The sequence below is a fragment of the Heterocephalus glaber genome, unplaced genomic scaffold, assembly GCF_053883595.1.
Source record: "Heterocephalus glaber isolate CG9 unplaced genomic scaffold, H.glaber_assembly_v1.0 deba00001773, whole genome shotgun sequence".
In the NCBI taxonomy this organism is placed as follows: Eukaryota; Metazoa; Chordata; class Mammalia; order Rodentia; family Bathyergidae; genus Heterocephalus; species Heterocephalus glaber.
This window is the reverse complement of record NW_028258463.1, coordinates 12,717,645-12,732,183: the sequence shown is the minus strand read 5'-3', so window position 1 is coordinate 12,732,183 and position 14,539 is coordinate 12,717,645. Positions and strand designations below refer to the sequence as shown.

The following is a 14,539-nucleotide window of genomic DNA, read 5'->3' as shown; positions in this document are numbered from 1 at the left end:
GGTCTTTATTCCTCCCGCTGCTGGGAAGGTTCGAGTCCTGCCGCTGAAAGGCAGCCGAGCCGTCTGGGCCCCGACGCCCCCTGGCACGGGGTGCGCGCGCCGCCCGGTGGCGACCGGATCAGGGGCGAGGGCGGCTCGAGAAAGGCGCCGCTTCCCCCTGGCGGCTTCCGACCTTTCGTTTCCTCGCTGAGCTCGCGGCGGTTTGGTTCTAAAAGAAACGCAAAGCTGGCTCGGGCCCCTCAGTCCGGGTATGTGGATTTGAGAAATCGAAACGGCGCGCGTTTAAGACACCATGCGTCCCCGGAGTCCTCCTCTGGCCCCTCTGTTTCGACCCCAGGGAGGCGCGCGGAAGAAAGGCGCCCGGAGCCGCCGTCACCTCTGTCACATCCGCCCTGCTGGGGACCCGTCGGCGACTCGCTCCTGGCCCCGGCTCAGTGTGCTCTTTAGCCCGGAGGAGCGGGCGGTGGGGACCCCCGGGACTCCTATCGCACCGAGGCGGGTGCCCAGCCCCAAGCCGCCCGGTCTCGTCGCCATGCAGAGTTCAGGTTTTGTACCAACGGAAACTAGAATTTGACCCTGCTCGATCCCTTGCCAGCTGCTGCAGAGCCACTGACGGCCGGGGCTGGGTGTGGTGCACACGATACCCACGGTTTAGGCTTGCTGGGGTTCTGCAGCGCCGGGCCACGCGCCCCCTCGTGGCTAGAGCGAGAACAGCGCACGGCGGGAGCGCAAGGGGCCTGAGGGGTCACCTGCCAGCTGGGCGCCCGCGCTGTGTCCTGGCGGCCGTGTTCCCAGTCGCTCCGTAGCCTCTCCGCGTTCCGACGCTTAGTGATGGTGGGAGTGTGTCCACCGCCTCACCACGCACACTCCTGGAGTTGGGATGTGGCCCTGCACTGCGACCCTCACCATCTGGCCCATGGATTGTGCGCTGCGGCGTGTGTCGAGGAGGAGCGAGCAGAGGCGGCCCAGAGCCCGTGAGCTGGGGCTCTGCAGTGTGTCCAAGGGCCAGCAGTCCAGACTTCCAGGCCTCCACACCTTCTCAGAAGTCGCCCCCCCCCAGTCACTGCCCAGGGTGCCGGTGCCCTCTTTCCTCCTGCAGTGGTTTGGGGGGTCACAGGAGATGTATTCTTACACAGGGAGGGGCCAGGACCTCAGAGAGACCTGGGTGTGGCCCAAAGGTGCTACTGCCTCGCTGCACTGTGGCCCCAGTGCGCTGTGACCCCAAGTCCCTCCCAGCGTGAGGATAGCAAACCCAGCTCTCAGCACATCTCACTCAAGGCCAGCTATGTTCCCAACCAACTCTGAGGGCGGGAGCTGGCTGTCCCCGGAAGGAAGCCCCGGCAGTCTTTCCCTGTCTGGGCTGGGCTTCAGGAGGGAGTTTCCTGAAAGGTGAGCCTGCCTGCCTCCAGCTTCGCCGTGCAGGAGGAACCCTAAGTATGACCTGGCTGGCCACCTGCCCAGCGCCAGGTGAACCTGCAGCTCTGGGGCTCACCCTCTGGGACTGGTGACTTTTGGAGGGGACAGATAGTGAGCATGGGCGGAGGAGAGGTGTGGACATTCCGGGCCGGGTGGCATGGATGCAATCAGGGCAGGCTGTGTCCTCCTGGCTGCTCCTCCTGGGGCTTTGTCAGGAATTTAGTCTATCCCACAGCACTGGGAGGCTTTTCTCAGAGAAGGAGCATGGAGATGGGAGGCTCTTCAGGGGCACAGCCTGGGAGGAGTGGGGTGGAGGACAGGCGGGCAAAGGAAGGAAAAGCGGAGCAGAGAGGAGACAGCCGGGGGCAGGGAAGAAGAGCAGGAAGCTGAGGAGTCACGTCCAGAGGAAAGGGGTGACCGGAAGGCCAAGGGAGACTTATCTGAAGTAGCTGCAGAGTAGGCAGGGACGGGAGAGTCAGCCAGGAGCCCAGGCTGTGCCTAGGGCTGGGCAGGCACTGGGCTGGGGCTGGGGGGAGCCAGGCGAGGAGTGGCTCCTGGAGAGGGAGTGGGAGGGCCCTGGGACAGAGGGCAACCTGGTCCTTGGGGAGTGAAGGAAGGGGTGCGCTGCAGGCCCCAGAGCGGAGCCTCTGCCACACAGGCACCTTCCAGGCTGGGGTGCAGCTCACTGTGTCCTCCTGCGGGACACAGGGCATGCTGGACAGTCCCCAAGGGCGACAGCCCCATGGCTCTCACAGACACAGGCGCCCCATTGCCCAGAGCACAGATGGGCCCAAAGAGGGTCCATGAGCCTGAACCCCAAGCCCACCCTGGCCACCAGGCTGTGTCTCAGCCTTCCTGCTCCCCTGGGCAAGAACAGCACACACAGAGGCTGGGGGCAGCAGGCCTGTCCTCACCTCACCCTCCACGGCAGCTGGGGTGCCGCCACTGGAGGAGGGGCCAGACGTCCCAGGAGGAGCCCCACCCCAAGGGGCAGAGGTGGAAGAGGGCAGGGCGTTCAGGGACGGCTAGGGGCCTCGAGGTGTGGCCTCTGTCCCCGCCCTGGGCCTTGGCCCCAGGCCTTGGGCAGCAGATCTGGTGCGACCCCGCCCCACTGCTGGGCATTGGCCAGCTGCCCGATCCCGCTGCACTGCAACTCCTTACGCAAACAGCCTGGGAGGCGCCACACCTGAGTGAGGCCTGGCCTGGAAGGAGCCTGGGGCCTTGTTCCTCCCTCTCTGCTGCCCGGAACTGGGAGTGAACCCCCTGCTGGCATCAGGAGCTCAGGGAGGTTCCCCCAACTCTCCCCTTCCCCTGACTCCCCATCTGGCCTTCCATGGACACTTCCGGGACGGAGCTCAGGACAGACCCACACGTGCCCTCCCCTGGCCTGCCAAGGAGCTTGGTAAGAGCAGGGAACTGAAGCCAGACTGAGGGTCAGGGAGCTCCTGTCCCTCCTCCCACAGCCCTCACAGGTGGCTTAGCCGGTGCTTAGCTGGCTTCTTCATGCCTGGTCTGACCTTTCCTCCAGTGACTCACACAGCCCCGGGACCTGGCTTGTGAGAGAGCAGGTTCTTGGACCCGCATTTCCGGGCACTTAGGGTGCTCCCCACATCCCCCACCCAGCCGAAGACGCCCATGTCCCCCACAGCTCCCTGGAGTGGGCTCATTCTTCACCTGGGTCTCTGCCCTGCCAGCCCCAGGCATCTGAGAAAGCCACTCCCCGCCCTCTTGCCGACTGTCTCTGCCCTTCCTGAGCTGAACGTTGGTGGTCAGCGCCAGGCCCTGGGGTGCAGGACAGTGAAGAATGAGTCAGGATCCACACCAGAGTGTGGGAGAGTCTGGGCTGACGCTGGTCTGGCGAGCAGGGGGGCTGTGGTGCATGGGGGATGGTCTGGGAGCTCCGAGGCCCAGGGTCCAGAGGCATCAGAGCTCTGGCTTAGGCGGGGAAGCTCTGTTCCCAAAGAGGCAGGTCTGGTGCCAGATGAGGCTTGGGAGCTACTCTCCAGTGCGGGCAAGGCTCCAGCCCCCGACAGGCTCAGCCCTGGCCCCCGTGGGTGTCCCTGCCTCGGCCGGAGAGCAGACCTGGATCCCAGTGTTGTCCTGGAAGCAGGGGCCCAAGGGCGCCACCCCAGGTGCGTCCACCCCAGCCCTGTGGCAGACCGGCCTGGGGCACAGATGAAAGTGTGTGTCATTAGTTAAGACATGTGACGCAGTCAGTAACATGACTTCCTCTGCATGTTGTATTTTTGTTGGGACACGGACATGTCTGACTGGTGGACCCAGGCTGCACACGGCCAGCCCCCTCCCCGGTCCTGGGCCTTGGCCTCTTTGAAAGTGTGGATGGCAGTGTCTCCTGCACCTGGGCCGAGCCTCGTTGTGAGCACTGAACACTGGGATAATGGGAGGTCTCTGGCTCTTTCCTGCTGGGTTTCTTTCTGTGTCTTTGCTTCTTTGGCTTCCATGGTATGCTGACCACCAAGTGTCCTCCTGCTTTTCCTTTCTTTTTCCTTTCTTTTCCCTTCTCTCTTCTCTGCCCTTCCCCATTCCTTTCTCTCTCTCTCTCTCTCTCTCTCTCTCTCTCTCTCTCTCTCTCTCTCTCTCTTTCTTTCTCCTCTTTCCCTTTTCCTTTTCTCTTTCTGTCTTTTAAGACAGGTCTTGCTGTAGAGTGCAAGCAGGGCTTGAACTCCCACGCTTGAGCTCCTCCTTCCTCGGTCTGCTGAGTGCTGGGGTCACAGGCGGGTGCCCCACGCCTGGCAGAGCACCCTGCTCTTCCCTTGCATGTTCATTTGGTCAGGTAGGCAGGTGCTGGCCGGGCACTGGGAGAGTCCAGGGGCAGCTGGTCAGCAAAGCCCGGTCGGGTGCAGGCTGTGCAGGCGTCTGCAGGGTGCTGAGGCTCCCTGTCCCCTCCCTGGGCTTTTGGCAGGAGAAGCCTGGGAACACTTCCTGGAGGAGGAAGGGGACCTCCCAGGCCCCTCTGGATCCAGGCTTTCAGTGATAAACTTTTTTCTCATTGATGGTAATTAGTCTACTCAAGTTTCCTATTAGTTAATTTTGACGATTTTGTGTTTTATTAGGAAAGCATTCATTTTCTCTAGATTTGTAAAATTTCCATTTAAAAATATATTATGGATTTCTTTGGAGCCAAGGAAATGATTTTTCTTTTTCTTTTTCTTTCTGAGGCAGGGTCTCCCTTTGTAGTTCAGGCTGCCTCTAAACTCACTATGTAGCCCAGGCTGGCCTCAAACTCACAGTGATCCTCTTGCCTCAGCCTCCTGAGTGCTGAGATTACAGGCGTACACCTCTGCATCTGGCTCAGGAAGTGATTTTTCTAAGCTTTTCCTAGACATAGAAAATTGTGTATTCACTATTTAAGGAATGTAAGTTTTCATATGGATTGAATTTTCTAGTTATATTAATTCAGACTTTCGTATCATTCTTTGTCTTTGTTTCTTTTTCTTTTTTGGTAGTGAGGATCAAACTCAGGACCTCGCACTTGCCAGGCATCATCTTTGTTTCTGATAGAGGTTTTATAAAGTTTCCACTCAGATCTTATCTATTAAGTCTTTGTGCTTTTCATCATTTTTGCTTTTTATATGTAAGTGCAGTAGTGTTGGGAGCACACAGATTCCAGCTGCTCCATTGTCACAAGCAGGCCACCCTCTGCATCCTGTGTCAGTGCTTAACGTTCGATTTCAATATGGTCTGGTATCTTTTGGTGTCTTTTATTTTCAACCATAATCACTTTTTTTCTTTTTTGCTGCTACTGGGGACTGAACTCGGCCTTCACACTGAGCTACATCCCTAGCCTTTTATTATTTTTGAATTTTTTTTTTTTGTACCAGGGATCGAACTTGGGACCTTGTGCTTGCAAAGCAGACAGGGGAACCACTGAGCTAAATCCCCAACCCAGCCCTTTATTATTTTTGAGACAGGGTCTTGCTAAGTCACTAAATTGCCCAGGCTGGGTTTGAACTTGAGATTCTCCAGCCTCAGCCTCCCATAGTGCTGAGATTACAGGTGTGTACCACCATACCCAGCCATAATCATTTAAAAAAAGTTGTGCCCCCCCCATGCCATGTCCCAGTGCTGAGGGATAAATTTAGGGTCTCAGGCATGCTAGGCTAGCATGCTACTACTGAGTAAAATTCTGCCCCTTTTAGTTTTTTATTTTGAGACAGGGTGCATTGAGTTGCCCAGACTGACTTCTACTAACTTGTGACCATCCTGCCTCAGCCTCCCAAATAGCTGAGATTTAACAGATGCGAAACTGTGCACCTTGCCTAGAAAGTGTATTTTTGTATATGTTCTATGTACATGCACAGTAAAGTAGTTTATGTACAGTACTTGTAAACCCAAGGTCTTTGTCCCTTAACCCATTTATGCTGAAGATTGCCATTTTTTGAATTTAACATGAAATTCATAAACATTACCTAGAAAAATTCAAGGAACCAGAATTTGAAAGGAAAAAGGTTTATTATCTTCCATTGTCAGGGGCATTCTAAAAATGAAACCCTATGCACCAAAGGGTTAAATGGGCACTTCAGCTACACTCCACTGAGCAACCAAGTCCTGAGCATGCTTCTGTTATCTGCATTTATTGGTTGGCCTGTGGGTTTCCCCTTCAGTTGGGTTGCTATTGGTTCCCTCTCTTGCTCTGTGCTTCCTTCATCAGTGACATCTGTCTCACCAAACACAAGCATGAGCCCGTGGCAGATGGGTTCTTGGTGGGCTCTCTGCCACACGCCCCCTGCCACTCACAGAGCCGGCTGGTCTGCAGACTTGGTGTCTTAGTTACTTTTCTTGTGGCTTAGACAAAGTATCTGACACCCAAAGTTAAAGAAGGAAAGATTTATTTCGGCTCACAGTGTGTAGAGGTTTCAGTCCATAGTCAGCAGCTCCAGGGCAGGGTGGCCTGGCAGGGGGCATCGCAGAGGAGAAACCGTCCATGGCAGGCAGAAGGCAGCAAAGCAAGCACATGACCAGCACAAGCAGCAGCCGCAGCTTCTTTCTGCCCTTTTGTGCTCTGTCCAGGCTGCTTGGCGTAGGGCAGTGCCAGTCCACACGGTGGACTGATGTGGTCACCATGCGCCCCTAGTCCCTGCATCACACACTCTGGGTCCACCGCTCTGAGCCTATAGCCTGTGCCAGCACGAGGCTCTGCGGGACGTTGCGACACAGCCATGAGCTCAGGAAGATCTGACTGCTGCCTGACTGTCGCCCTCTCCTGTTCTCTCTGGGTGCTCAGCTGCATCATGCCCAGGTCCTCCAGGGCTTTATCTGCCCCTTTATTTCCACCACTATTTACTTTTATCCTGTGTTTGATGTATTTCTTCTGCTTGACCTTCCAGACCACACATTTGAATCTCAGGAGCAAATGTTTTTCTTTAGTTAGTACAATATGTATTTCAAGCCCTTAAAAAAGTCTCTTTTTAAAAAAATTTTTTGCTTCACTTGAATCTTCTTTAAAGAGCCCTTTTTTGTTGTTGTTCAAGTTGTAATTGCATTTCTAACCAATTTATCTGCTAATAGCCATGACTTTTTTTTTTTTAACTGGTAATGTGCTGGGCATGGTGGCGCACACCTGTGACCCCAGCACTCTGGGAGGCTGAGGCAGGAGGCTCACAAGTTTGAGCCCAGCCTGGGCAACTTAACAAGATCCTGTCTCAAAATAAATATGGGGCAGGAGATGTAACTCAGTGTGAAAGCCCTCGGTTCAGTTCCCAGTGCTGCAAATAAATAAATAAATCCCAACTGGTAATGGGTTTACAGTTTTTGTTTTGTTTTATTTTTTTAAATCAAGCTGGGCACTGTAATGCACACCTTGTCAGTATTTAAGCTTGTGTGTCCAATTTTTCTCACTTAAGAGCACGGTCTCAAGGTGCATCCATGTAGCTAGAAATGTCTCAAGTTTATCCTTCTTTATGACAGAGCAGTACTTCGTTGTATATAAAAAACCCCACATCTTCTTTATCCATTCATCAATTGATGGGCATTTGGGCTGTTTCCAAGATTTAGCTATTACACACTGTGCCACTATAAACATGGGTGTGCATATAATGCTGTGGTAAGATGCTTTGAATTCTTTTGGGAAGATAACAAGGAGGGCAATAGCTGGGTCAAATGAAACCTCTAGTGCACTCCTTTGAGGTGTCTCCACACTGATTTCCACAGTGGTTGCACCAGTCTGCACTCCCACCAGCAGTGGAGAAGGGTTCCTTTCTTCCCACACCCCCGCCAGCATTTGTTATTGGTTGATTTCTTGATAGCAGCCATTCTTTCTGGGGTGAGGTAGAATCTCAGTGTTGTTTTGATTTGCAGCTCTTAAATGACCAGTGATGTTGAACATTTTTTCATTTATTTATTTCCCATTTCTACTTCATCCGAGAAATGTCTGTTCATTTCAGATGCCCATTTTTGGATTGGGTCTAAATTTGGGAGGGTCTGTTTTTTTAATTCTTTATATATTCTAGATAGTAGTCCTTTGTCTGAGGAACAGCTGGCAAAAAGAAATTTTCCCCCTCTGTTGTCTCTTCACTCTGTTGGTGGTTTCTCTTGCTGTGCAATAACTTTTTTTTTTTGGTACCAGGGATCGAACTTGGGTCCTTGTGCTTGCGCAGCAGGTGGTGAAACCACTGAGCTAAATCCCTGGCCCCATGCAATAGTTTATTAATAAGATGAGACCCCAGTTGTTGATTCTTTGTGGTATTTCTCGTGCGATCAGGGTTTTGTTCATGAAGTCTTTGCCTACACCAGTGTCTTCAAGAATTCTGTCTATTCTTTCAGCAGATTTAGTGCTTTTATTTTAATATTTAGATCTTTGATCCATTTTGATTTTAGTTTAGTACATGGTGAAAGATATGGGTCTCGTTTTAGTTTTCGGCATGTAGAAAGCCAGTTTTTCCTGGCTTCATTTTTTAACATTTAAATCTTTAACCCTGAGGGTTCCTCCACATGGACGGAGTGAGGTATAGGCCCACCTCTGTTTTTTTCCCCACGGCACCCCTTGGTCAGCTGTGTCCAGCTGCTGAGCAATCAGAGGTGGAGCTCAGGGCCAGTTCTGCAGGGCGGTGGCTTCCCGGTGTGGTCCTGCCCTGGGCAAGGGCAATGGACGAGGGCCTGGCCTCTGCCTCTGAGCACTCCCTGCTAGGCCTTGGCAGACAGCGCCTCACTTGACTCTTGGCCCCCAGGGCTCCTGGGCATGGGGTCTCATCCAGGGCCACCCTACTTTCTCCCTGAGGCCCTGCTTGCTTCAGGAAAGAAGGTGCATGTGTGAGTCACGTCCTACCCAGGATGCCAGCCCCAGGCTGCACCTGAGGAAGGGAAAGGAGTCTGCCTCCATGGCAACCGGGCTGAAGACCAGTAAATAGTGTTTGAGAGAGGTTTTTATTTTTATTATTATTACTTTTTTTTTTTTTGCAGTACGAGGATCGAACTCAGGACCTTGCGCTTGTGAGGCAGGCACAGTGCCACTGATCTACATCCTCGGCCCCCTATTAGTATTACTTTTTGCAGAGCTGGGTTGGAGCTCAGAGCTGTATGCACTAGGCATGTGCTCTGCCACTGAGCTACACCCCCAGGACCCTCTCTTTATTTTTATTTTTTGGGGGGTACCAGGGATCGAACTCGGATCCTTGCACTTTCGAGGCAGGCAGCGGAACCACTGAGCTAAATCCCCGGCCCAGGACCCTCTCTTTTTAAAAAAGTTTTTTTAGGGGCCAGGAATTTAGCTCAGTGGCACAGCGCCTGGCTCACAGGAGTAAGGTCCTGAGTTCAATCCCTGGTACCAAGACAAAAAGTAAAAGGTTTTTACTATGAAAATTTTCAAGCATACAGAAAAGCAAAAGATTACCTCTAAAAATGAGCAGTTTGTTATGTAGATGCAGCTGTTTGTTTATTGAGTTGAGGAATGATAAGTTCCACACAGCATTTGTTACCCCTGAACCTCAGCTGGCAGCTCGGGGAAGGGTTCTCCACCGTCACTGCCGGGTCGTCTCGGAAAGTGGTAGCCTGAGTCCAGTGCCAGGAAAGACTGGGCGAAGTCAGACTTCCCTGCTCTCCTGAAGCTCGGCCCACTATGCAGCCAGAGGCCCCTGGATGCTCTGGGCTGTAGCCTCAGCCTGTCCTGGTCAGCCCCACCCCTTCCTCTGCTGGCTGCGGGCTGTGTTCCCTGGGCCCCTAGCCCTGCAGTACCTGGGAACTGATCATCCGGCTCAGCAACACAGGGACGACGCCTCTGCATCAGGGTCAGGAGAGACACCAACGTGCTGCTGGGCACCAGCCTCCAGGTGGGCAAAGAGGACACCCAGGGTCTGGGTGTAGAGCTGGGCTGTCGACCCAGCCAGCTGCCCACTCCTGGGGCGGCAGGGCACTGAGGCATGGGAGAGATGGGTGGAGCTGGCCCAGATGGCCAAGGAAGAGGAGGAAACAGGCTTAGTCGCCCCCAGAGAAGGGACAAGAGGAGGCCAGGAAGGGGGGCCGGAGGGCGAGGCAGTAGGAAGGCAGACGGAGAGACCGTGAGTCCCTGGAATGCCTGGCAACAGAGGTGATCAGGAAGGAGGTGAGGCCTCTCTGGTCAGGTGGGGAGATGGGTGTGGCCAGGGGCCCACGGGCCCTGCCCTGGGGATGGAGAATGGTAGGTGCAGGTGTGGGTACACAGGGGAACACCAGGTGAACACCCCGCCCACACTTCCCCTGAGTCCCAGCCTTGCTGGCCAGGAGGTTCCTCGACGTGGGCCCTGCTGGGCCAGCTCTCGCTCAGCACAGGCAGTGTGAGTGTCAGGGCTGCCGCAGACCAGCTGCAGTCGATGCAGGGTAGGAAGGGGAGAGGTCTCAGGCCGGCGAGTGAGAAAAGAACCTTCGCAAGCAATGTGCAGTTTCCCTCTGAGAAGTCTCAGGGTCTGATTTATTTTTATATCTTTAAGCAATGGCTAGGAGGCATTGGGCAGAACATGTTTACATTTTAGGTTGCCTTAGCAATTTCTATAGAAATAAAGGTTATTTTTTACTAAACAAAGTATATTTTTCCTAAGCTGATTCATTTTATTGAACATCATGAATACATTTAAAAATTACAATTGTCCCCTTATTTACCCACACCTAAGCAGAACAGAAAGTAACTTAATCAAAATCTCTATATCAGCGGGGATACAAGCAAGATTTAGTTAATTAAATGTCAAACTTGTGGTCGTCAGCTGGCCCTTGAGAAACTGCACAATGGTTAATATAGTTTGCTATTAGCTCTCTATTTTTTCTATACCTCTATTCATCTTGCTTAAATGTTATTTGGGTTCATGGTCCATGAGCAGGAAATGTTTACAGTACTTTGAGAAAAGCTGAGTAACTTGCCTCCTTAGTGTATTTATCTGTCTTAACTTTCTTTCTATTTCCCATTTTCTACTGTGTCTTACATCTAAAATCTGTCCTTTCAATCTCTTTATAAGACCCCTTTAGTAAAAAGAAAGTCATTAATAGAGGAAAGGAGTTACAGTGTCAGGAAAACAGAGGGAGTTTTAGGAGGGGTTTCTTTAGAAGTGGGTGTGACAATAGAACTAAGAGAAACAGGAATTTGGGACTTTTGAGCCAGATCAGATTTCAATACAACATTGCCAATTTGCATCATGGAGAATATGTTGTTAGTCACAAATACAATGATTCCTGTGACCAGAGTAACAATTGTAAACATTAGGGCAAGAAAAAATAAAACATGAGGGTACGATGTGTTCCACCCTCCTTTTCCCCCAGCTGGAACTTTGTCAAGCAGCATTGGAGGTTGGTCGGGCTTCGCCACAGGGCCACACCCCAGACCTGCCAGTCCCAGGAGCAGGCCCCACAGGAACCCACAGGGTCACCCAGGGCCAGGCCAGGGCCAATCAAAACCTGAGGTCAGAAAAGCAGAAGTGTGCCCTGCTTTCTCCCATGTCTAGGGCATGGGAAACTAGCCCCGGCCAGGGCAGGGCAGGACACCGGCCACATAGCTGCAGGACTGAGGTCTGGAGAGGTCAGTGTCACCCAGAGAGAGGCTGAGGCAGGGTCTCCCCCAGGCCCCTCTGTGGGCTCCTGCTCCTTCTGTTTTCCTTTCACCAAAGCTTCAGCCTCAGACCCATTATGTCCCGTCACGCGATCCTGTGGGTGCACCTCCCCTGGGCTGCATGGCCCTCACCTGAGGAGCCTGGCCACAGAAGTGGACAGGTGGCCCTGCACTGGTGAGGTGGGGACAAACGGGACCCAGTCCAAATCCATGTACAAGTGGAGAAGGGACACCCTTGAGCCCTTGTCTTTCCACCCTCCCGGCGGCACAAAGCAGCCTTGGTGGGTTCGTGAAGGAGGCCTGGTCCCCAAGCCAGTTCCTGGGCCTCTCTTGTCTCTCACATGAACGGTGGGATTTCCAGTTTCATCTGCTCCTGCTCAGCCCCTCCTGAGGATTTGCGAGAGGGATGAGGATGGAGGGGCTGGGTAGGGTGGTGGCTGCTGCTGTGCTCGGTGCCCCTCCCATGTCCCCAGAGGTGTGACGCTGTGCTGGATGGGACAGCCACCCTTGGGGGCCACCGTGGCTGCCACCTCCCTGGCTGGCAGAAGGAGCAGAGCTTCCTGGGTCTCTGTCCTGCAAGGCTGCACCCTGGGCCTGCCCTGGGGTCCGGGCTTCCAAGGGGGACACGGGGTCTGTGCTGGACAGAGGACAACAGAGGCTGCACATTGTGCCCCCTTCGTACCCCCACAGTTTGCCTGGCTTTACTGTGTTCTTACCCTGAGCCTGCAGGAGCCAGGAAGGAGAGGGAATCAGGTGGCCCTTGGGCCTGAGGAGGGAGCACCGAGGGAGAGGGAGGCAGGATGGTTCCAGGCTTGGAGGGGTGCAAGAGGCAGAGGGAGGCGCCAGCCTGTTGCTTTCACAGGGGGCGGGGTGTGGCTGTGGACGTGGGGTGCAGCTGGTCCTAGAGATGAAGCCTGAAGGACACAGACCACCTGCCAAGTGGGCGGCAGACAGTGGTGTGGCCAGAGCCCTCCCGCCCACGTCCACGAGGCTGGCAGATTCCGATGCTGCACCTGACACATCTGTTCAGACCCCTTCCTCTTTGGAAATGCACCTCGCCACAAGCTTCCTCTTTCCCTTCCATCCTCCATGGGCCTGGGGAGGCGACAGCAGCTTCTGGCTGTCCTGTCTGGGCTGCACCCCCAGCACCCCAGGACTGGGTGCCACCCTCAGGGTGCAGGCTGCTCCTGCACATCTGGCCCTGGGCCTGGGACCTCGTGGGCCAGCTGGGGTGGGGCGGCCCCCTCTGCCCTTGCTCAGGCTGCTACATTCTCGTCCGCAGCACTTCCGTAGCCCTGACAGGAAATGCTGCAGTCTCAACCTCCGCCATCTCAGGCAACTTCTTGTTTCCCAGTTGCCCTGTGCTAGCCCTGGGGTTGTGCCCCTTGGCTCCACCCCCAGCACTTTCCCAGGGCCCGGTCCCAGCAGCTCAGAGGGGACAGGATGGTGGACGTGATTGCTAAACTGACCAGGAGGCAGAGCCAGGCCCTGCGGGTTCAGGTAGGGAGGGAGGCTTGGGGGTGCACAGAGCCTGTGGGCTGCCCTGTGAGGAGCTGGCAGGCTGGGCTCTTCTGCCTCTTTCCTCCTCTGAGGCCCTGCTGTCTGAGTGGGTAGCAGGGATGCCAAGGTCTGCAGCTCTGGCCAGCAGGGTTGGGGATCAGGGGAGCATGGTTGCCAGGAAGAGTAGGGCTGCAGCGCTGCACAGCCAGGGTCCCTCTCCCCAGGCGGTGCTCTGCTCTGAAGGGAGCCACTTCCTCTTTGAAGCTCTGTGTCCCCTGTGTCCCAGGCTTAGACTGGGCTGTCAGAACCCTGTTGATGGGCTGGGCTGTGCATAGGTCTCTGGGACAGGGCCACCTCTGCCACAGCCCCATTGTAGGACAAGCATGTGCCCTGCCTCTGGGCTCCAGTGAGGTCCTCGTTCCTCCCTGCCCAGGCCTTAGAGTGCTTCCCTCTGGGGCTCTGCCCTGTCCCCCACCCCAGGTGGTACCGCACCCCTCTCTGCCCTGCGACAGCTCTGTCACCCTGGGGATCTAAGCTTCTCTCTCCACAACCGCCTCTGTACCTGTGGGTGTGCTCGTGTGTGGTCCTCATTGGCCCCACCAGCCTGGGGCTCCTGGTGGCTGCACAGCCAGCCCAGCGGGCTCCCCCACCTCCATCCTGCGGTCCCTTGGACAAGCCAGGCCCCTGAGTCCAGCTGCGAGGCATGGGCAGCTTTTCACTGTCACCATCTGTCCTCCCAGGGTCTCCCAGGTTCAGGGGCTCGAACCCTTGTTCTCAGAAGTTCCCACGCAGAGCTCTCTTCTGCAGTGTCAGGGGTGTGGGTTTGTGTGTTGCTCCTTAGACATGGGACTGACTTGTGTTTTAAAGCAGAGTTTGGGCCAGATCTGGCCTGTGCTTATCTTGAGCTGGGCAGGTGGGCAGAGGTCTGGTCCATTAGCTGACCATCAAGGCAGAATGGCACGGGCCCATTGTGCTGAGTTTTATGCCCACTGGTGAACTCTCCTTGAGAGGCCCTCTGAGATGAGGCCACCATGGAGCAGGACTTGGAGGGGCCAAGCAATGAGAGGACAGCTGGGGGAGGTGGGAGGTGCCTCTGTTAGAGGCTGGGTTCAGTCTGGTGTGCTGGGGATACCCGTGCCACCTGAGGTGTGGGGGCAGGGAAGAAGTGGGCAGAGCATTCCAAGGGCTGAAAGGTTCAAGTGGGAACCGGTAGACCCTGTCCCCTGAAGCTCCTGGGGTCTCTTCTCCGCTGACAGTGTCTGGCTCCCTACCATGCAGTGATGGGCACACCATCCTCACTGCCACTTATACACACATGCGCTCGAGGTCGGCATGGCACGCCGGGAATCTGTGCCCACTCATGTCCTGCTGTGTGCCCAGAGCCAGGCTGAGTGCCTGGCATGGACCAGAGCAGCCCTTGTTGGATGGATGAATCTAGGTGCCTGCGGGGGGCCCAGGCAGAGCCACCTTGAGCAGACAAGCTTCCCACTCCCTCCAAGGTGTCACAGTGCACAGAGGGACTTAAGAAATTTTAAAGTTTTACTGTACAAAATTTAGAAGCTACAAAAAGTTTAAAGAAAAACAATCAAACCCTTG

General features: G+C 54.8%; 1 protein-coding gene across 10 annotated transcripts in view; it reads left to right on the top strand.

Annotated features, from left to right (window-relative positions):
* Positions 1-14,539, top strand: part of Arhgap27 (Rho GTPase activating protein 27) — a 59,193-nt gene that overhangs the window by 3,846 nt on the left and 40,808 nt on the right. Inside the window, exon 1 of one of the 10 annotated variants that reach the window (XM_087202412.1) lies at positions 12-12,943. The exons of 8 other annotated variants lie outside the window; for them this stretch is intronic. In XM_087202412.1, the coding sequence (XP_087058538.1) occupies positions 12,887-12,943 (57 nt within the window). In that variant the 5' untranslated portion in view covers positions 12-12,886. Of the gene's footprint in view, positions 1-11; positions 12,944-14,539 lie in introns of those variants that run through there. One more of the 10 variants, XM_087202410.1, reaches the window with a different exon arrangement.